The sequence below is a fragment of the Panthera onca genome, chromosome D1, assembly GCF_046562875.1.
Source record: "Panthera onca isolate mPanOnc1 chromosome D1, mPanOnc1 haplotype 2, whole genome shotgun sequence".
In the NCBI taxonomy this organism is placed as follows: domain Eukaryota; kingdom Metazoa; phylum Chordata; class Mammalia; order Carnivora; family Felidae; genus Panthera; species Panthera onca.
This window is the reverse complement of record NC_138348.1, coordinates 61,555,779-61,580,025: the sequence shown is the minus strand read 5'-3', so window position 1 is coordinate 61,580,025 and position 24,247 is coordinate 61,555,779. Positions and strand designations below refer to the sequence as shown.

The window sequence follows — 24,247 nt, the reverse complement described above, 5'->3', positions numbered from 1 at the left end:
CTTTTTTAAGACTCAGTAATATTCCCCTGTGTATGTGTGTGCATGCGTGTGTATATATGTGTATAAATACACACATCTCACAAATTTATGACATCTCACATCTATACATCTCACAACCATTCATCTGTTGACAAACACTTAAGTTATTTCCAGACCTTGGCTATTGTGAACAATGCTGTTACGAACATGGAGATACTCTTTGAGATAATGATTTCATATCCTTTGGATATAGACTCAGAAGCAGGATTGTTGTATCATATGGTAGTTCTATTTTTAATTTCTTGAGGAACCTCCATACTGTTTTTATAGTGGCTTTGCCAGTTCACATTCCCACCAGCAAACATAAAATTTTGAGTTTCCTTTTCTCCACATTTTCCCTGGCGTTTGTTATCCCTTATCTTTTTGGTAATAGAATCCTAACAGCTATTTCATTGTGGTTTTGGTTTGTATTTCTCTGATGATTAATGATGTTGAGCACCTTTTCTTGTACCTGTTGGCCATTTGTATGTCTTCTCTAGAACAATGTCTATTTAGGTCCTTTGCCCATTCTTTAATTGGTTTCTTTATTTTGCTGTTGAGTTATATTGAGTTCTTTGTTTATTTTGGATATTAGCCCCTTATCAGATAGGTGATTTGCAGATATTTTCTCCCATTCCATAGGTTTCCTTTTCATCTTGTTGATGGTTTCCTTTGCTGTGCAGAAGCATTTTAGTTTGATATAGTATTACTTGGGTTTCTCTGCTCTTGATGCCAAATCCAAAAAAGTCATTGTCATGACCATTGTCAAGGAGCTTATCCTCTAGGTTGAAGTTCTAGGAGTTTTACAGCTTCAGGTCTGGTGTTCAAGTCTTTAATCCATTTTGAGTTAATTTTTGTGGAAAAAGTGGTCTCGTTTCATTGTTTTGCTTGTAGCTGTCCAGTTTTCCCAACACAATTTCTTGAAGAGACTACCCTTTTCCCATTGTATATTTTTGGCTCCTTTGTTATAAATTAATTGACCATTTATGCATGAGTTTATTTCCGGAATCTGTTCTGTTCCATTTATCCATGTGTCTGTTATTATGCCAATAGCATACTGTTTTGATAGCTTTGTAATATAGTTGGAAACCAGGAAGTGTGATGCCTCCAGCTTTGCTTTTCTTTCTCAAGATTGCTTTGGCTATTCAGTCTTTTGTGGTTCTATACAAATGTTCGGATTTTTTCTGTTTCTGTGAAAAATGCCATTGGAATTTTTATAGGGATTACATTGAATCTGTAGATTGCTTTAGGGAGTATGGACATTTTAACAATGTTAATTCTTTTGATCCATGAGCATGGAGGATCTTTTATTTGTGTCTTCTTCAGCTTCTTTCTTCAGTGTCTTAGTTTTCAATGTACAGATCTTTTGCCTCCTTGGTTAAATTTATTCATGGGTGTTTGTTGTTCTAACTGTAAATGAGATTATTTTCTTTATTTCTCTTTCCAGTAGTTCATTGTTGATGTATAAAAATGCAGATGTTTGTATATTGATTTTGTGTCTTGCAATTTTACTGAATATTTATTCTAACAGTTGTTTTTGTGGAGTCTTTAAGATTTTCCATGTAGAATACCTTATGTCATGTGCAAATATTGACAGTTTTACTTCTTCCTTTCCAATTTGGATGCCTTTTTTTCTTTTTTTCCTTTTTTGCCTAATTACTCTGGCTAGGACTTCCATTACTATGCTGTTTAAAAGTGATGAGAGTGAACACCCTTGTCTTTTTCCTGATCTTAGAGGAAAGTCTTTCCACATTTCATTTCTGAGTATGATGTTAGCTGTGGGCTTGTCATAGATGGCCCTGTGTTGAGTACATTCCTTCTATACCCAAGTTATTGGGAGTTTTTATCATGAAAGAATGGTGAATTTTATCAAGTGCTTTTTCCTCATCAGTTGAGATGATCATATGATTTTTAACCTTCATTTTGTTCATGTTATATATCACATTGTTGGATTTATGGATATTAAACCATCTTTGCATTCCTGGGATAAATCCACTTGATCATAGCGTATGGCCTTTTAACGTATTGTTGAATTTGGTTTGCTCATATTTTGTTAAGTGTTTTGTATCCATGTTCATCAGGAATATTGCCTATTATTTTCTTTTCTTCTAGTGTCTTTGCCTGGCTTTGGCATTATTAGGGTAATATTGCCCTTGTAAAATGAGTTTGGAAGTATTCCTTTTCATTTTTTGGATGAGTTTGAGAAGAATTGGAATTAGTTCTTCTTTAAATGTGGTAGAATTCACCAGTGAAACCCTCTCGTCCTGGACTTTGTCGGAAGGCTTTTGATTACTTTTCTTTATGGTAGGTGTATGTTTCTAGGAATTTATCTGTTTCTTCTAGATTGTCCAATTTGGGAGCATATAGTTATTCATAGTAATCTCATAATCCTTTGTATTTATGCGATATAAGTTGTAATGTCTCCTCTTTCATTTATAATTTTATTTATTGAGCCCTCTCTCTTTTTTCTTGGTAAGTTTAGCTAATGGTTTGCCTATTTTGTTTATCTTTTCAAAAACTAGCTCTTAGCTTTATTGATCTTTTCTGTTGTCATTTTAGTTTCTATTTCATTTATTTCCACTCGATCTTTGTTATTTCCTCCCTTCTGTTAACTTGGGGCTTAGTTTTTCTTAAACAAGTAATGTAAGGTTTTGGTGGTTAGATTAACATTTTGGGAGGAAAGATGAGTTATTGGGGGGCGCCTGGGTGGCTCAGTTAAGCATCCCACTTTGGCTCAGGTTATGATCCCACAGTTTGTGAGTTCATGCCCTGTGTTGGGCTCTGTGCTGACAGTGCAGAGCCTGGAGCCTGCTTCAGATTCTGTGTCTCCCTCTCTTTCTGCCCCTCCTCCACTCACACTGTCTCGCTCCCTCTCAAAAATGAATAAACATTTCAGAAATTAAAAAAAAAAAAAAAAAAGATGAGTTATTGGAAGCAGGGTTACTAGAGTTTTGTCATATGTTCTTACTGTTCTATTTTATGTGCTGGGTAATAGTCATTGAGGCATATATTTTGTGATAAATCATGGAGCTGTTCATTTTCTGTACTTTTCTGCATGTGTGGTATGTGTTGCAATAGAAAAGTTAAAGAAAAAAGATTAGCAGCTTTTTAGTGTTGTTTCAGCAAATGCTTTTACTTAGAAACATGGCATTTTTGCCTCATAAGTAAATTATTACCTATTTTTTTAATGCATTAAACCATGCAACCCCAGCATCAAAAACTGTCTTTTCTAAAGTTTTAACATGTTCACAAATTAAATTTTTTGTTTATATCAAGTGAGATTATATTCCTTATTGCTAGTGTAGTAAGCTTAAAAGTTCCAGCTAAGGAATATCTTAAATAATGAGGTGATAGTTAAGTCAGTTCTGTTCCTCAGGATTTATTTATTTATTAGTTTTATTATCTAATTCTGAAACCTTTGGGCACATCTACAAAGTGTAAAAAAATAAATACATTCCTGTTTCTGATTCTCATATTTGTGATAAACAAGCCAGTGTAAAGATCAAGATATGCCCTATCTGAACACAGACAACCTCTACAGCTTCCTGGTGCTACTTGTGTCCTGTGTGAAGAATCCTTTATCTCTCTTTTGTTTACATTTGCTGAGACTGATAGAAATGAGACCATTTCTCTTGGCAAATGAAGGATATAACATGTTGATTATAGAGATCCATTTATATGTTGACTTGAGTTTTTTTAATGGATTTTCCTTTTTAGAGTAGTTTCAGATTGAGAGCGAGATTGAGCAAAAACACAAATACTTCCCATAAACTCCCTGCCCCATACATGCATAGCCTCCTCCTTGTCAACATCCCCCACCAGAGTGGTACATTTGTTAAATTGTTGACTGTATTGACACATTATTATCAACCAAAGTCCCTAGTTTGCAGTAGGTTCACTAGTGTTGTGTATTCTATGTTTGAACATAGCATTCTGTGTTGATGTGTATCTACCATTACAGTAGCATACATAGTCGTTTCACTGCTTTAAAAATCCTGTGTTCTACCTATTCATCCCTCTCTCCACCCTACCCCTGGCAACTGATCTTTGTTATTATCTCCATGGTTTTGTCTTTTCCAGAATGTCATGTAGTTGGAATCCTATAGTATATAGCCTTTTCAAACTGGCTTTTTTCACTTAGTAATAGGCATTTGTTTCCTCTATGTCTTTTCATGGCCTGATAGCTCATTTCTTTTTAGCTGAATAATATTCTGGTATCTGGATGTACCACAATTTATCCATTCACCTACTGAAGGACATCTTGGTTGCTTCCACGTTTTGGCAGTTGTGAATAAAGCTGCTGTAAATATGTGTGCAGGTTTTGGTTCACGTTTTCAACTCCTTTGGGCAAATACCAAGCAGTGCGATTGCTCAAGAGTATATTTCGTTTTCTAAGAAACCACCAAACTGTTTTCTAAAGTGACTGCCCCATTTTGCATTCCCACCAGCAATGAACAGGAAAGAGTTCCTACTGCTGTATATCTTCACCAGCATTTGGTGTTATCGGTGTTCTGGATCTTGGCCATTCTAATATGTATGTGGTGGTATTGACTGGCTTTTCAGCATGCTTGGCCAAGACGCTGCTTGTGAGGCATTTTCTATGGATCACATGATTTGTATACCCCCACCCTCAGCCATAAAAATGAACAGCAGTTTTTTCAGCAATCTGTGAGCCAGTTTTTATTGGAATTTTGAACACTTAAAAGAATAAAAAACATGGGGAAAGTTCTGTAAGTTCCTTTGGGGTGCTAGATTCATTGATGAATGAGTCAGGAAGTTAGAACTTTGTTGATATAACCTCCTCCAGATGCATTCACAAGTTAGCAAAACTCAGTATCATTGCTTCATATTAAATAACTTTTGTTTCATGGTGTTAACCCATGAAACTGAAAACAATTGGAGTTCCTCAGGGACCTTGTTATTCACTACTGTATGCCTGCATTTAACCTAGTGCTGGGCACATAAGAGTCACTTTAAGTATTTGTTCAACTGAAAATTGAAGTAGGGCCTGGAAGTATGGGAGATAACTATTTTTCAACTGAGAATTTTTTTTTCAAATTTATTTTTCAACTGAGAGACTTTGGAAAAGGCTTCATTCATGTTAATGCTAAAGAATACAGTGATCAAAAATGGTAAGCTGTACAATTTCTTTCTAGATAGGTCTCCTGAGGCAAGGGAAACAAAATTAAAAGTAAACTGTTGGGACTACATCAAGATAAAAAGCTTCTGTGCAGTGAAGGAAATAATCAACAAAACTAAAAGGCAGCCTATGGAATAGGAGAAGATATTTGCAAATAACATATCTAGTAAAGGGTTAGTATTCAAAATCAATAAAGAAGTTATCAAGCTCAACACCCGAAAAACAAATAACCTGATTAAAAAATGGGTGGAAGACATGAACAGACATTTCTCCAAAGAGGGCACCCAGATGGCCAACAGATACCTGAAAAGATGGTGAACATCATTTATCATCAGAGAAATGTAAGTCAAACCTACAATGAAAGATCACCTCACTTATACCTGTCAGAATGGCTCAAATCAACAATGCAAGAAACAACAGGTGTTGGTGAGGCTGCAGACAAAGGGGAACCCTCTTATTCTGTTGGTGGGAATGCCAACTGGTACAGCTACTCTGGAAAATAGTATGGAGGTTCCTCAAAAAGTTAAAAATAGAACTACCCCACAATCCAGCAGTTGCATCACTAGATATTTTTACCCAAAGAATACAAAAATAAAATTCAAAGAGATAAATGTACCCTGATGTTTATAGCAGCATTATTTACTGTAACCAAATTATGGAAACAGCTCAAATGTTCATCAGTTGATAAGTGGATAAAGAAATGTACACACACACACACACACACACACACACACACACACACTGGAATATTAGCCATAAAAAGAGTGAAATCTTGCCATTTACAGCAACGTGAATGGAATTAGAGAATATAATGCTAAATGAAATAAGTCAGAAAAAGACAAATACCATATGATCTCACTCATGTGTGGAATTTAAAAAACAAGCAAAGGGAAAAAGGGAGGGGGCAAACCAAGAAACAGACTCTTGGCTGTAGAGACCAAATGGATAGTTACCAGGGGGAGCTTAGTGGGAGGATGGGTTAAATAGGTGATGGGGATTAGAGTGTACTTGTGATGAGCTCTGGGTGATGTGTGGAAGTGTTGAATCACTATATTGTACACCTGAAACTAATATTACACTATATGTTAAGTAATTGGAATTTAAACAAAAAATTTTTTAAAAAATAAAAAATTCATAAAATTGGTGGAATAACCAGAAATTAGAATATGCTATAAAGCATCTAAATTAGAGTGTTATTGGTGCATAAATAAACCGGGGGCTAGAACTTAAAGGCTCAGAAAGAGACCTCAGCTATACTACAAAGATTGTATCTTACATCATTGAAGTAAATGGTCCTAGGTCAATTTGGTAGCTATGTCATTGTGTCAACCAGAAATAAGTTGCAGAATTTTATTTACATTGTGGCAGATGGTGTGATGTGAATATATGTTTATCCCCCCAGGAATTTGGGGATAATAATGCTGTGGTAATTTGTAGTATCTCCAGCACATCAGTAGTAATTTCCATAATCTTAGAATTATAGTACATAATTCATCTACTTTTAACCCACCTTGAACATATTTCTTTCAAACTAGGAGTATTTTATTTGGGAGAAATAATAAAATGTAAAAGAATATAAAGACACTTTTTTAAAGTACTGTACATTGAAATAAATTTTTAGAATCAGAGCATTTATTCATTTTGAAAAATATTTCCAAACATAAACCAGGAAGAATGCTTGGTATCTTATTACTTGCCTCATACTTAATGATGTTGGCATTATGGTGTTTTGGTAGTGTATAAAGTACTTTAATTTCTACTTTATTTCTTTAATTACATTTAGTTTAGTTACTTTGTTTTCTTTTTTAAGATACAGCAGAAACACAATATTCAGAGATTCAGAAAACTTATTTTTAAGGGGATTATTTTGGATCATAGAAGTCATTTTCCCTTGCAGAAGTTGTAATAATTATATTCATAGGGTAGCATAAGACTAATGCATCTTGTAGGTAAAATACTAGAACTTTTAAGGAAAACTTACAGAACATTGGTCACTAAGCAAAACAAAAATGGTGAAATTGAATTAAAAAAACCTTTATTTTGTGCTTGCAGAAAATAGGTTGAGAAGTATTGATATTTATGGGGATCAGACAGTTATATGCTGGACATTTTTAAGAGCTGTAAATATTGATCTGTGTTTTTTTTTTGTAATTTTAAAAATACAGGAAAAGCATAGAAAGTAAACAATCAAATGTCACCCAACTCAATATTTTGCTTCAGAAACTTTTAGAAATAAATAAAACGTGTGATTTTTAGTATTATGTTTAATTTTTACTTTAAAACTTATGGTTCTCCTAGTGCTTTGTGTAAATTTGGGTAATTTTAAGACTTGCAAGTTTAAAGAAAGAAGGAAATTAACTGTCGCATAGGTGAGTGGGAGTGATTGGTTTACAGAGTTAAGGGTATCTAAGAAAATAAATAGATATATACCCTCTTTGGAACTGAGTGAGCCACATCCATGAGAATGCAGAAGCAGATGAAATTGATCAGATTTTTTCTAAATTTTCCTGTTTGATGTCAGACTTAGGGGAACGGTGTTGAGTAAGCTTGGCAGGAGAGAGAATATGTCTTTGTTTTGTTTTAAAGGTTATGTCTTTATTTAGAGTGTGTCTGAGTGGGGCAGGGACAGAGAGAAAGGGAGTGAGAGAGAGAATCTCAAGCAGGCCCTGCACTGCCAGCGCAGAGCCCGATGTGGGGCTTAAACCTACGAGCCATGAGATCATGATGTGAGCCAAAGTCAAGAACCAGACAACTAACCAACAGAGCCACACAGGTGCCCCAAGAATATGTCTTTTTATATCTAGCCAAAAATGGCATTTAATTATAAAAGATACCTGCAAATTATGTGCTTGTGAGTCAGAGTGGATAGGAGGAAGATAGAGCCATAGTAGGCACATAATTTATTTCTCTGAAGAAAATGAAAAATTTTCTCTAAGCACTTTAACCATACAACCATATATTCAAAATACATTCTCTACCTTTTGTATTTTTAAAAATTCCTGTAGGTGCAACCCAGCAATTGCAGTGCTAGGTATTCATCCAAATGATACAGAGTGCCTCGAAGGGGCACATGCACCCCAGTGTTTGTAGCAGTCCTGTCAACAATAGCCAAAGTATGGAAAGAGCCCAAATGTCCAACAGATGAATGGATAAACAAGATGTGGTGTGTGTATGTATATGTATATATATACACACATATACATACACACACATATATGTACATACAATAGAATATTACTTAGTGATCAAAAAGAATGTAATTTTGCCATTTGCAACAATGTGGATGGAGTTAGAGTGTATTATATTAAGCAAAATAAGTCAGAGAAAGACAACTATGATTTCACTCATGTGTAGAACTTGAGAACAAAACAGGCGAACGTAAGGGAACAAAACAGATGAACATAAGGGAAGGGAAGGGAAGCAAAAATAATATAAAAACAGAGAGGGAGACAAACCACAAGAGACTCTGAAATATAGAGAACAAACAGGGTGGCTCGTGTGGTGTTGAATGGGGGGATGGGCTAAATGGGCAAGGGGCATGAAGGAGGGCACTTATTGGAATGAGCACTGGGTGTTATATGTAAGTGATGAATCACTAAATTGTATTCCTGAAATCATTATTACACTACATCTTAAGTAACTTGGATTTAAATTTAAAAAATAATAATGATAAATAAAGAATAAATTAATAAAATAAAAATTCTTGTAGGTGTTAATTGGGGTGACATTAAAGAAAGACATGGTAAACATCTATTTACAGGTCTACTAGGAAATAACAGAGAATTAATTATAAGCAGTATAATTATAAAAGTTAATATAAGAAATACTTCCTCTTTGTAGTACTCTGCTTATCAGTACCTATGTTTGAAAACAAACATACTGCTAAAAGTGCCCAAAGGTATCTTTTAGACCAGCAAAGCCATGACACTTTACTAGAAGCTTTTATGGCTAAATGTGCTACATATGCCTTTTGTGCTTTCCTTGCTGCTTGGTTTTTTTTCCCTCTTTTTTAATGTTTCGTTTATTTTGAGAGAGAGGGTGCAAGTTGGGGTGGGGCAGGGAGAGAGGGAGAGAGAGAATCCCAAGCAGGCTCCGTGCTGTCAGCACAGAGCCTGATGCAGGGTTTGGACCCATGAACCATGAGATCATGACCTGAGCAGATATCAAGAGTCAATCCCTTAATCAAGTGAGCCACCCAGGCGCCCCTTTCCTTGCTTTCTTTTTATCAGACTTCGTCTCTTCTGATTTCTGATGGCTAACTCCCTCCACTCACACTTGACATCACTCTTGGTTAACAAGCATTTTTGGAACAATTACTGGTCTCTGGCACTGTGCTAGGTGTTTAATATACTAAGATGTATAAATTCATTCCCTATTCAAAGAACTCAGTGATCATTTGGCCTTCTCTTCTCTTGGCCTTCCCTCAACTGTTTTCATTACAGGTAGTGCAGTGTAACCACCAACGTTCTTCCTGGTATTTGACTTTGTTCCATACTTTGTTCTTGTTTTTTAAATTTTTTTATTGGTGCCGATCAAAGGAATCCATGCCACCATAGGACAAAAGATAAAATCATTAATGTTTATGTGATAAAGAATACACAGAGAATGGGGCACCTGGCTGGCTCGTTCATTAGAGCATACAACTCTTGATCTCAGGATCATGAGTTCAAGTACCACATTGGGCATAGAGCTTACTTTAAAACAACAGCAATAATAATAATAAATGAAGTCTGTGTCAAAAAAACATAGTGGAAAAAAAAAAACAAATACACAGGGAATAAAACCCATGTACCATTTGAGTACCTGCTGATAGTACCTCAGAGTCCTACTTTAAAAAATACATTATTTTAAATGTATTTTGGGGTTTGTTTTTTGGTTTTCTGTTTTGTTTTGCTTTGTTTTTTAGAGAGAGCACAGGTGAGTGGGGCAGGGGGCAGAGAGAGAGAGAGAATGAATCCCAAGCAGGCTCCGTGCTCAGTGCTGAGCCCAATGTGGGACTCAATCCCACTACCCGAAGTTGGACTCTTAACTAACTGAGTCACCCAAGCACCCCTTTTTTTACTTTTTTTCTTTTTTTCTTTTTAAATGTTTACTTATTTTGGTAAAGAGAGAAAGAGAGCGCTCAAGCAGGGGAGGGTCAGAGAGAGCGGGAGAGAATTCCAAGCAGGCTCTAAGCTGTCAGCGCAGATCCTGACACAGGGTTCAATTTCAAGAACGGTGAGGTCATGACCTGAGTCAAAATCAAGAGGCAGACACTCAACCAACTGAGCCACCCAGGCACCTCCGAATGTGTATTCTTTTAATCTCAGCAATATTGAGTTCAGTTAAACATAATTTTCATTCATGGTGCACTGTCGTTATTGGTCTTCCCAAGGCACTTGTGTCATATTACTTTGTAACAAAACCGTTTATTCTTTCCTATGAGTCTACAGGTCATTTGGGTGATACTGATCTCAGTTGGACTTGGTTAGCTGATGGTTTAGCTGGAAACTGGCCAATCTAGATGACCTCACATGTCTCTCAGACATGCCTAATCAGGGCATGATCTGTTTGGTAGCATAGGTCCAAGAAAGAATGTGGAAATGCACAGCTACTATTTTTGTAAATTTTTGTTACCATACCATCAGTCAAAACGAGTCACATGGCCAAACTCAGAATTAGGGTGTGATATACTAAGGGGTGCCAATACAGAGAGGTGTGAAAAATTGAAGCCATTAATTCAGTTAATCTAATCTAATCTAATCTAATCTAATCTAACCTAACCTAACCTAACTCTGTAGTAATTGCAGTACAGCACTTGGTGGTTGCCTTAGAGCTACTATTGGTCAGTAGTACAGAAAAGCTAGAAACTAGAGATCACCCAGCCCTTCAGTATATGTGTGTCACTGGGGCAGACTGCCACAGTCTTCTGAGAGTCACGACTTGAGCTTTATTTTCTCCTCTCAAATCTTTTGCACTTGCCTCTCCAATAGTAGATGACCAACTATAACCCGGAACCAGGCAGGAAAGGGAATTTTAGGAAACATAGTCCTTAGTTTGGATGGGGACAGTAATGCCAAGCTGGCAAAACACAATTCAACATAGTCCCTTTCTTGTTTTATTTTTTCCTCTTTATTCCAATGTCCTCTCCCATTCTTTTTTCTTCTCTTTTGGAGGTACTCACTTTAATATTGTTGATATGTCATCTTTTATTGTGTATATAGTCTCATAAAATATGAGTGATCTTTTATATGTGCTTTTAGTTTACATGAATGATAATGTACCATGCATCTTGTTCTGTTTCCTACTTTTTCCCATTTAACTCTGTTGAAATTCTGTCCCTGTAGGTACATTTATTTGTTGCTTCTCATTGGTGCAAAATATTCAGTGGTATTTTCCTGCCACATTTTACTTACTCATTCTTCTAGTTAAGGGCTCTTTGGTTGTGTCCAGTTCCAAGTTACACCCAGGAAAAAAGTGCTGCATAAATGGTCTTCAGTGTATTCCCTAATGGACTTGTATAAAAATGTTTCTGGAATATATATCCAGGAATATATTGCATGTGGCCTTCTCTCTCTCAAAGCCAGTGACAGCTTGTTGAATCCTTGTCCTTCTTCAAATCTCTGACTTCCTCTTTTGCAACCAGCTGTAGAAAATTCTGCTTTTAAAGGACTCACGTGGTTAGGTTGGGAACACCCAGCAAATCTCCACATCTTGAGGCCATCTGACTTGGAACTTTATTTTATTTTTGTATTTGGGGGACCTTTTAGTAAATAAACTGTAAGGCAGGAGGAATAAGTGTCATCTCACTTTATTTTTTTTTTTTAATTTTTTGCTCATTGCTTTATTTTTTTCATCACAAGTGTGTTCTTTAATACCCATCCTCTATTTCGCCCATCCTCCCCCCACCCACTTGTCTGGTAACTATCAGTTTGTTCTCTATGGTTCTTTTCTCTATAGTTCTCTTTTTTCCTTTTATTTGCTCATTTGTTTTGTTTCTTAAATTCTGCTTATGAGTAAGATCCCGTGATATTTGTCTTTTTCTGACTTATTTCACTTAGCATTATACTCTGTATCTCTGTGTTGTGCAAATAGCAAGATTTCATACTTTTTAATGGCTAAATAATATCCCACTGTTACAATATAATAAATCCATCATACATACACACACACACACACACACACACACGCCTATCACATCTTGTCTATCCATTCATCTGTTGATGGACACTTGGGGTGCTTCCATAGTTTGGCTATTGTAAATAATGCTGCAATAAATATAAGGGTGCATGTATACTTTGAATTTGTGTTTTTGTATTTTTGGGGTAAATACCCCGCAGTGCGATTACTGGATCGTAGGGGAGGTCTATTTTTAATTTTTTGAGGAGCCTGCATAAAGTTTTCCAGAGTAGCTGCACCAGTTTGCATTCTCACCAACATTGCAAGAGAGGGTGTCCTCTTTCTCCACATCCTTGCCAACACCTGTTGTATCTTATGTTTTTTATTTTAGCCATTCTGACAGATATGAGGTGATACCTCATTGTAGTTTTGATTTGCATTTCCCTGATGATAAGTGATGATGAGCATCTTTTCATGTGTCTGTTGGCCATCTGGTTGTCTTCTTTGGAGAAATGTCTGTTCATGTGTTCTGCCCATTTTTTAATGGGAATACCATTTGGTTTTTGTGTGTTGAGCTGTAAAGTCCTTTATATTTTTTGGATACTAACCCTTTGTCAGATATGTTATTGCAAATATCTTCTCCCATTCAGTAGGTTGTCTTTTAGTTTTGTTTTTCCTTCCATGTGCAGAGCTTTTTATTTTGATGTAGTCCCAATAGGTTTTGGTTTTTTTGTTTTTGTTTTTGTTTTTTTTCTTTTCTTTCCTTTGCCTCAGTAGACGTATCTAGATAAATGTTGCTACGGCAGATGTCAGAGAAATTACTGCATGTGTTCTCTGATCTGGAAATTGAATTGCAAAATCCCTTCTTGGCAGTTCCTGCCTTAGTGGTTGACTAAATAAAGCTGGGGTTGAGAACCTTGGGGTGCATCTTAGAAATCTGCCTATCGTACCCTGAGTCTACACCTACACTTGACATTAAACAACTTTCTAATTTTTGTCAATCTGGTAAATGTAATGAATGTTTCTTAAAATGCCTTATTTTCATTTGCATTTCTTTAATTTGTAATGAATTTGAGTGTTTCCTCTTTCATCTTAGCCATTTGAATTTTCCTTTTTGTAAATCTCTTTTCATATCCCTTGCCCAGTTGGGAAGCGGCATATTTTCTTGTTTTCTTGGCAGGAGGCCCTTATATATCCTGTCCATTAATCACTTGTCAATATTAGATGCTGAAAATATTTTATTCTTTTTTGAAAGATTTTATTATTAAGTGATCTCTACACCCAACATGGGGCTCAAACTCAACCCTGAGATCAAGAGTCACATTATCTATTGACTGAGCAAGCCAGGTGCCCTGAAAACATTTTCTTCTTAATCTGTCATTCTTCTTCTGACTTTGCTTATATACTTTCTTTATTAAATAGAAATCCGTAATGCTAATGTCAAATTTGTCACGGTGCCTGGGTAGCTCAGTCGAACGGTTAAGTGTCCAACATTGGCTCAGGTCATGGTCTCATGGTTTGTAAGTCTGAGCCTAGCACTGGGCTCTCTGCTGTCAGTGCAGATCTTGCTTCGGATCCGCTGCCTCCCTTTCACTCTGCCTCTGTCTCTCAAAAATAAATAAAAGCATTTTTAAAAAACTAAAACATAATTGTCCATATTTCAGTTTATCATTTGGATTTGGTGGATCTTGTTAAAGAAGTCCTACCCACTGGCAAAGTCACAAATTGGATGCATAATTGGTATATTTTATTCTTCATTTCTAACGAGTATTTAAGATTACAAATCTTAAATTTGCAGTGTTATTAGTTTTTGACCCTGTCATCTCTAATAGTTACTTGTTTATATATGCTTTTTAAAAAATTGAGGTGGAATTCATATAACATAATTAACCATTTTAAAGGGTACATTTTGTGGCATTTAATGCATTTTTATCATGTTATATAACTACCACCTGTATCAAGTTCCAAAACATTTTCATTACCCCAAAAGAAAGCTCCTGCCCGTTGCCATTTCTCCTTCCTCCTCCAGACCCATGGCTCTCACCAGTCTTTATGGATTTACCTCTTTGAGACATTTCCTTATAAATGAGATCATACAATATGTGGCCTTTTATGTCTTACTTTCACTTAACATAACGTGTTCAAGGTAAGCCATGTTTCAATGTGTATATAAGTATTTCATTTCATCTTCTGGCTGAATATTATTCCATTCTTTGCATATATTAATTTTGTTCATTCATTTATCCATTAATGGACATTTGAATTGTTTCCACCTCTGGCTATAGCAAATAGTGCTGTTATGAACATTAAGGTACACGTATGTATTTGAGTACCTGGCTTTTTTTTTTAATGTTTTATTTATTTTTGAGAGAGAGAGAGAGTGCATGCACGTGCAAGAGGGAAGGGGAGGGGCAGAAAGAGAGGGAGACACAGAATCTGAAGCAGGCTCCAGGCTCCAAGCTGTCAACATAGAGCCCGACGCAGGGCTCGAACCCACAAACTGTGAGATCATGACCTGACCCAAAACCAAGTGTTGGATGCTTAACTGACTGAGCCACTCAGGTGCCCTGACTACCCGGCTTTAATTCTTTCAGGTATATACCTAGGAGTAGAATTGGTAGGTTGTATAGTAATTCTTTATCTTTTTAAGAAACCACCAAACTGTTTTCCTAAGCAACTATGCCATTTAACGTTTCTGGTTTCACTCCATTATGACCAAGGAAAAAAAACTTGTATGATTTCAGTCTTTTTTAGTTTATTGAGATGTGTTTTATGTCTTAGGATGTGGTGTCCTCAACAATATTCCATGTGTACTTGAGACAAATGTGCAGTCTGCCGTTGTTGGGTGGAGTCTATCACTTTTAAGTTTCCTCTCTCTTAATTCAGCATGTGTTTGGTTGCTATAAACCTTTGACTGTTTTCCAGAGTTCCCACAGTTGATTCTGACAGTTTTTACTCATTATTTTTAGTTGTTCTGTGGAGGGACAGTCCTTCAAAGGTACCCATCCTGTCATGTTTGCCAACATCACTCTCAGTAATTCCTTTTTAAAATGTTTTGTAATGTCTCTTTAACATTCTGAAGTAAAATGTATAGGTAATCTAACTTAATTCATAGAGAAGTTTAAAAAAAACAATGTAATGTGGGGCGCCTGGGTGGCTCAGTCGGTTGGGCATCTGACTTCAGCTCAGGTCATGATCTTGCAGTTTGTGGGTTCGAGCCCCTCATTGGGCTCTGTGCTGACAGCTCAGAGCCTGGAGCCTGCTTAGAGTTCTGTGTCTCCCTCTCTGTTCCTGCCCTACTTGTGCTCTCTCTCTCTGTCTCTCTGTCTCTCTGTCTCTCTCTCTCTCTCTCTCTCTCTCTCATAAATAAGCATTAAGGGGCGCCCGGGTGGCTCAGTCGGTTAGGCGTCTGACTTCGGCTCAGGTCATGATCTCACGGTTCGTGGGTTCCAGCCCCACGTCAGGCTCTGTGCTGACAGCTCAGAGCCTGGAGCCTGTTTCAGATTCTGTGTCTCCCACTCTCTCTGCTCCCCCCTGTTCACACTCTGTCTCTGTCTCAAAAATAAATAAACATTAAAAAAAATTAAAAAAAAATCAATGTAACGTATAAACTGTAGTGAATAGAAGAAATAAAAGGAAGTAATTTTTAAAGCATAGTATGAATTTCAGTATGTGAGTACATATGATATTAGAAGGCATAATGAAGTAGTGACATGTTTTACCTATTTAAATAAGTTGGATTAAAGAGATGTAAGAGGACCAGATTCCTTTTTGTACAAATGCTAATAAGTGAAAGACTAAAATGTAGTCATAAAAACTAAACTTTTTATATGTACAGGAAATGAGAGAAATCACTTAAGGAGGAGTTGAGGTAAAACATCAATACAAATTATAGACTAAAGAGGTGAAAGAAAGGAGAAAGTATAATATTCTTATAAATATGCTGGACCTTATTTGAATCATAATTGCTTTGTAAAGAGTGAGGAAATATATTTTTTTATTAGAAATCCTAACACATGTCAGGGCAAATATGTTAGCATTGAGTACTTAAGTCCCTGGAAACAACGTCCTTTCAGTGAATATGGGATTCAGAGATGGATTTTTAAAAAGCAGTGATAGGAAGTGCCCGGGTGGCTCACTTGGGTAAACGCCCAACTCTTCTTTTCAGCACAGGTCGTGATCTCCCAGTTCATGGGTTTGGGCTCCATGCTGACAGAACAGTCTGCTTAGGATTCTCTCTCTCTCCCTGTCTCTGTCTGTCCCTCTCCCCCCTGCCACCACCTCTCTAAATAAATAAACAAACATTAAAAAAAATAAAAAGCAGTGATAGGACGTTTAGGACCAGTTTCAAAGTGAGTTTGAAAAATAACCAGTAATTACAAAATAAATGAATGATTTTAATTGGTAATTTTTACACTAGAGTTCTCATTCATATACATATATGCCTATGTATGATATGCAATATTTTTAGAACCAATGGAATTAAATAAGATGCCTTCATTTCTCTTTATTTCTTTTTTTTTTTTTAAAGTAGGCTTCATGCCCAGCACAGAGCCAAAACTCCTGACCATGAGATCAAGACCAGAGTCAAGATCAAGAGTCAGATGCTGAGCCAACTGAGCGCCCCACGTGCCCTAAGAGGCCTTTGTTTCATGTATTTCTGTAATTCAGTATTTGATACTAAGTCTCTTAAAAGGAGTTTCACATTCTCTATTGTGTATTTAAAATTGGCTTTTTTCAGGCACCTGGGTGGCTCAGTTAGGTGATCCTATGGTCATGGGGCTCTACACTGAACATGGAGCCTGCCTGGGGGGATTCTCTCTCTGCCCCTTCCCTGCTTGCACACACTCTCTCAAAATATAAGTAAACAAAATAAAATAGGCTTTATTGCTATAGTAACTGCACTGTTACACCAAAGCACTTTCAAACAAATGCACAATTTGAGGTACAAGCATAAGTAAATTAATTTTCTCCCAAAAAAGTGAGTATAATAGTCATATCTGGATCCAGAAGCTTTCTTAAATTTATACTATTTAAATTGTGTTGACCTTCAGAGAATTTTTTAGCTTGTTATAAATGTTGCCTGGCTTGTTTCCTACCTGTTTCAAATAGAATGAGCACCCTCTTTTGTAAATTTGTAAAGATCTTTAAATCTAATTGCTCCCAATCTTTTAAATATTTTTTTTAAAGTTTGTTTATTTATTTTGAGAGAGACAGAGAGAGTACAAGTTGGGGGGAGCAGAGAGAGAGAGAGAGAGAGAGCAAGAGAGAAGCCCAAGCAAGCTCCACCCTGTCAGCACTGAGCTCTACGTGGGGCTCGAACCCACGAAACCACAAGATCGTGACCTGAGCCAAAACCAGGAATTGGACGCTTAACCACCTGAGCTACCCAGGTGCCCCAGTTGCTCCCAATATCTTTTAAAGATAGGGTTCTGCTCTTCTTACCTCTGAGTTGTGGTGCAAATTAAGTGAAATAACGTATATAAAAGTGTATACTGTGTTTATAAAAATCTGCATTAAAAGCATTATTAATAAAATTTAATAATAGGACAACACATGTTCTAGAGGCTATTCCCTTGAGAAAATCAAATCTCAAGCATAGGTCAGAATTTTAAGAGATTATTTAATTCTTCACATTTAAAAATTTTAATTCATAATCTCTTACTTTGGCTTGTCTCTCGATCAGAAATACTTTTTTTTTTTTTTTTTAACGTTTATTTTTGAGACAGAGAGAGACAGAGCATGAATGGGGGAAGGTCAGAGAGAGAGGGAGACACAGAATCTGAAACAGGCTCTAGGCTCTGAGCTGTCAGTACCGAGCCCAACGCGGGGCTCAAACTCACGGACTGCGAGATCATGGCCTGAGCTGAAGTCGGACGCTTAACCGACTGAGCCACCCAGGCGCCCCATCAATCAGAAATACTTTTTATGCAGAAATGTATTTTGTGACAGAAGTACTTTGCCCTTTGGTTGTTGTACTTTTTGAAAATACAGAGCAAACTTCCTTGACCTTAGCACTTTCCAAGTAGGCATCTTCTCTTTTAAGAGTATACTAAGAACTGCCTCTATTTTTAAGAAAATGACTTGTCCTCACATATGTTTAATTGCATTGTAATTTTTAGTTGTGGAATGTATGTGAATGCAAAAAGTAGAACAAAACATCTCATAGCTTTTTGTGGTTCGTGTTTTTCATTTGCAGCCTTCAAGTAAAATTAAGGTGCCTGAGGAGAATTTCTTCAATGTTCCTGCTTTCTTAACTGTTTCGGGACAACTTCACCTAGAAGTGATGTCAGGGTACAGAATTTTCTTTCTCTTTTGCTTTAATAGACTACTGATTATGGCTTGTGTAAGAGTGAAATAATGCTTTTCTTCCCAATGCTAAAACCTAAAAATTGAAATTAGTGTTTATAATTAGTTCACTTGAATTCACCAGAGTACATTTAGATTTCACAATAACCAGATTTCTTCCAAAAATACAGTAGTCTAGACTTCTGGTTTTAGTGAAAAATATAATACTGGAAAGATGAAGTTGTGATTTTTTTTCTTTCTGCTAATTTTTTTTTTTTTGGCATAAATCTCACAATTTACGTGTACTTAATCATGTTTATGAAAGTAAAGGCAGTTTTAGTTCACATCAGAGCCAGGTATTAGCCCCTTTCATTTACAAAAAACAAAAACAAAAAAAGTAGTACCTGGAACAGATGGAAGAAAAAAATGTTTTAAGTAATTGGCTTAAATATAGAAAATTAACCCACAGAACCATCAGGAGCGACATATGACAAATCAGAAAGTCTTGGAAGTCAGATCACATGGTCTTGAAAATAACATATACTTTACTTAGATTCTTTTTTCTGATTTATCTTTGAGACAGAAATTGTTATTTGATAAGTCTAATAACCAGATAATTAACAAGACTATCAGAATACTGTGCAGAAAACCTATTATTGTAATAGCCCTGTGAGAGTGTAGGATTTGCAGAGCTGTGTGTGGAAAAGGTCATGTTAAGCATGTCATGGAAAATTCCGTATGCCTTTCAAAGCATAATTTTAAAAAAATTAAAGGGGCGCCTGGGTGGCTCGGTCGGTTAAGCGGCCGACTTCGGCTCAGGTCATGATCTCGCGGTCCGTGAGTTTGAGCCCCACGTCGGGCTCTGTGCTGACAGCTCAGAGCCTGGAGCCTGTTTCAGATTCTGTGTCTCCCTCTCTCTGACCCTCCCCCGTTCATGCTCTGTCTCTCTCTGTCTCAAAAATAAATAAACGTTAAAAAAAATTTTTTTTTAATTAAAATCATGCCTCATACAAATATAAACTGAACATGTATCAAATATTTTATTCAATTCATTAATTACTGAGGGAACAAGTAAAGGAGTAAGACTATTTCAGAGAGCATTTGAAGAGCTGTGTATTCATAGGCAATTTAAGAAAGGAATTTTAGAATAAGATTACTAGGGTAGTTACAAACTGGTTAATAATGTCCTAGACACCATTTCTTTAATTTGCAATTTTCTCTTCTACCTGACAGAAATGATTTGCAGCTCTACTAGACAAAAATCTACAAGTTAACATGTAAATTTACTTAATCTGGGATATTTAATTCAATAGTAAATAGAATAATAGAGCAGAGTACTTTCTGATAAGCAATTAAATAACATTTGAATGGGTCTGTGTCCTCATAGTCCATTGAAAGGACACACTATTTACATTTTGGCCTTACGTCCAAGTTTTTTGCATAATCTTTCTTAATTTTTTGGTTTTCTTTTTTTTTTTTTTTATCTATAAAGTTAATGGCAAAGTACCTTCCCCTCAGAAATGTCCTAATACATGAAAGATATAAATTTACCAAGTGTTTGCCATTATAATACCAACTAGTGGATTAAATATGTTTCCTCTTTCTCAGTAACGTGAAATGAACCATAGAACACAGTGTACAGAGAAACCTGACAGAAGATTAAATTGGCAGAAGAGGAGGTTCAGTATTGTTTAATGTGTTTTGAAGTATTTCTAATAAGTCAGTCAAATGTATCTAGTTGAATATGCATAGTTCTAGGACTATTAATATGCAGTACCTCATGTTTCAGATTAATGCCTGATTTAATCTCCAATGAAAAATTGTTACTCTTCCCTCTGCTTTTTCTTTCATTTTATTCAGCAGACTTTCAAATTTTGTTTTGTTTTTGAGAGAGAGAGAGTGTGAGCAGGGAGAGATTGGGGGTCAGAGGATCTGAAGCAGGCTCAGTGCTGACAGCAGTGAGCCTGATGCAGGGCTCACACTTACAAACCTGATCATGCCCTGAGCCAAAGTCGGATGCTCAACTGACTGAGCACCCAGGCGCCCCTATTTAGTGGACTTTCAAAATGGAGTAAATGGTAGTTAAATTTGGAACGTCAACATTTTTCAAAAAAATATCTATGTTGGTTTAGTGGTTTTATGGCTCCATATTAAAGTTTAATTTTGTTGTTGTTTTTAATAAACTTTCTAATTTTGAGCAATTTTTAAATATATAAAAGTTGCACAGATAGTGCAGACTTTTTTATACCTCTTGCCCAGTTTCCCCCATTCTTACTATTGTACATTGCCATGATACAGCCGACAAAACTAAGAACCCAATGTTAATACATTACTATTAACTGCACTCCAGACTTTATTTGGATTTCATGTTTTCCAGCAGTGCCTTCTTCTTCCAGGATCCAGTTTGTCATGCCTCCCCAGTCTCTTCTAGTCTGTATCAATTCCTCAGTCTTTCTTTTTCATGACTTGTAGAATGTATCCCAGTCTGGATTTGTGTGATGTTTTTCTCATATTTAAACTGGGGTTATATGGGTTTTTGGAAAGAGTACTATAGAGGTGAAGTGATCTGATATCAGGGGGTATGTGACATCCATGTTAACCTTTATTAATATTAATATTATTAACCTTTATTACTTGGCTAAAATAGTGTCTGTTGGGTTTCTCCACTGAAAATATACTATTTTTCCCTTTCTTTGTTCTTTGGAAGTAAGTCACCAGGTCTAGCCCACCCTCACTCTAGGGAGGTGGGAGATGGAATTAAGCATCACCTCCTAGAAGGTAGGGTATTTGGAATTCTTCTGTATGGAACATTTGTTACCACTTCCCTCTTAGTGATTTTTGTACTCACTTATATCAGGAGGGACTCATGTATTTATTTTATAGGTTGGGTTATACTCTAGTTCTGTTACATATTTTGTTGTTCAAACTTTTGTAGTTTTAGCTGTTGGCAACTCATTCATATCAACTCTCATATCCTTTTGACATGCCCTATCATTTTGTTTTTTGAGTACTTCCTTATCCTCTGGTACTATAAGATACCCCTTATTTATTTATTTGTTTGTTTGTTTGTTTGTTTAGATCAGTGAATCTACACTGACACATTATTAATACTCTTAAGTTTGTAGTTTACATTAGGATTCACTTTTGGTGGTGTACATTCTATTGTTTTGGACAAATGTGTAATCATGGCATGTATCTGCCATTATAGTATCATTTAGAATAGTTTCACTATCCTAAAAGTCCTCTGTGCTCTTCCCCCTCCCTTTTTTTTTGGTGCAAAAAGGTGATTTTATTTTTTTAGATTTTTTAAAAATATAATTTATTGTCAAATTGACTAACATACAGTGTGTACAGTGTTTTGGGGGGGCTTTGGGGGGCTTGGAGGTAGATTCCTATGGTTCATTGCTTACATACAACACCCAGTGCCCATCCCAACAAGTGCCCTCCTCAATGCCCATCACCCATTTTCCCCTCTCCCCCAACCCCTCATTTGCCCTCGGTTTGTTCTCTATTTAAGAGTCTCTTATGGTTTGCCTCCCTCCCTCTCTGTTTGTAACTATTTTTTTTCTCCTTCCCTTCCCCCATGGTCTTCTGTCAAGTTTCTCAAGTTCCACATATGAGTGAACACATATGATATCTGTCTTTCTCTGACTGACTTATTTCACTTAACATAATACCTTCCAGTTGCTGCAAATGGCATGATTTCATTCTTTCTCATTTTTGCCAAGTAGTATTCCACTGTAGATATAAACCACATCTTCTTTATCCATTCATCAGTTGATAGATATTTAGGCTGTTTCCATAATTTGGCTATTGTTGAAAGCGCTGCTATAAACATTGTGGCATGTGCCCCTGTACATCAGCACTCCCGTATCCTTTGGGTAAATTCCTAGTAGTGCTATTGCTGGGTCGTAGGGTAGTTCTATTTTTAATACTGAAAAAGAAAACCAAAGCGGGAGGCATCACAATCCCAGACTTCAGCCTCTGCTACAAAGCTGTAATCATCAAGACAGTATGGTATTGGCACAAAAACAGACACATAGACCAGTGGAATAGAATAGAGAACCCAGAATTGGACCTACAAATGTATGGCCAACTAATCGTTCACAAAGCAGGAAGGAGTATCCAATGGAAAAAAGACAGTCTCTTTAGCAAATGGTGCTGAGAGAACTGGACAGCAACATGCAGAAGAATGAAACGAGACCACTTTCTTACACCATTCACAAAAAATAAACTCAAAATGGATCAAAGACCTAAATGTGCTCTTCCTATTTATCACTCCCTCCCTCTTAATCCCTGGCAACCACTGTTCTTTTTACTGCCTCCAGAGTTTTGCCTTTTTCAGAATGTCCTATAGTTGGAATCGTAGAGTAAGTAGCCTTTTAAGATTGGTTTCTTTCACTTAGTGTCGTATACATTCAAGGTTTCTCCAGGGCTTGGTAGCTCATTTCTTTTTAGTGCTGAATAATATTCTGTTATCTGGATGGACCATAGTTTATCCATTCACCTGCCGAGGGATACCTTGGTTGCTCCCAAGTTTTGGCATTTATCCTAGGTTTTTAATTTTCCCTACCCAGACACAGAATCAGCCATTTCTTCAGAGACTTGGTTCCTTTTACTGGAAAGTGTTATTTTAGAAACCAAGACTCAGTCACTGGGTATCTTGCTGCTCTAGGGGGATTATTGCTTCTACACCCTCAGTAGACACAGCTATAAATACATTTTTTAAATAAGAGAAAGCTAAGTGTTTTTATCATATTCTGCCTCTAAATATAACTTATACATGACATATTTATTCTGAGAAAATTAGGAATACTAAATTGCAAAACCTATGTTCAGAAATGTCATGTAATAAAAATTTACATTTCTTGTCAGTTAAAGCCAGAATAAGGAAAATATTCAACCTCATGTATTTGAAACAGCTTTTGATTATTATTGTTATTTTATTTTATTTTATTTTATTTATTTTATTTTATTTTATTTTATTTTTATTTTTATTTTATTTTTTAATGTTCTTGAGAGAGAGAGAGAATGTGTGAGCAGGGGAGGGGCAGAGAGAGGGAGACACAGAATCTGAAGCAGGCTAGAGGCTCTGAGCTGTGAGCACAGAGCTGGATGTGGGGCTTGAACTCACAGACCACAAGATCATGATCTGAGCCAGGCACCCCTGATTATTATTGTTTTTCTTTCTTTGTTGGTTTTGTTTTGCTTTTGCTTTTTGCTTTTGGTGTTTTGTTAACAGGTGTTTTTTCCTTATTATGTATTTTTTTAGTAAGCTATGAAGGCAAGCATATTTCAGGATAAAACCTGTTTTCCTCTTGAACATTGCTGTTGGAAATATAAATTGGTAGAGCCTCTCTATAGAAATACCTTTTACCAAGGATTTCATGTCTAGGAATTTTTCTTAAGAGAATGATCTTACAACTTTGTAAAGATGTATAAACAAAAATGTTGAAAGCAACTTTAGGGAAAATTACTAATAATCTAAATATCCATTTACGAAGCTTGATTAACCCTCACTGTACCAAGAAAATAGTCATCACCTTTTACCATCTGGGGATAATTCACCTTATTTTTAATAAATATTTTTAAGCCATCTTCTGAATAATTTTCAGAAGCAAAAATAAAGAAATAGTGAAAATCAACTTTATTAGAATTTTAATAAGAATTTAAACATAGCAAACCCAAATTTTTACAGACTGA

General features: G+C 36.2%; 1 protein-coding gene across 6 annotated transcripts in view; it reads left to right on the top strand.

The window, feature by feature from the left end:
- The window catches only part of NARS2 (asparaginyl-tRNA synthetase 2, mitochondrial), a 129,906-nt gene that overhangs the window by 38,546 nt on the left and 67,113 nt on the right, over positions 1 to 24,247 (top strand). For all 6 annotated transcript variants that reach the window (XM_060605514.3, XM_078433054.1, XM_081790337.1 and 3 more), the window contains exon 6: positions 18,456 to 18,550. In XM_060605514.3, the coding sequence (XP_060461497.1) occupies positions 18,456 to 18,550 (95 nt within the window). The remainder of the gene's footprint in view (positions 1 to 18,455; positions 18,551 to 24,247) is intronic.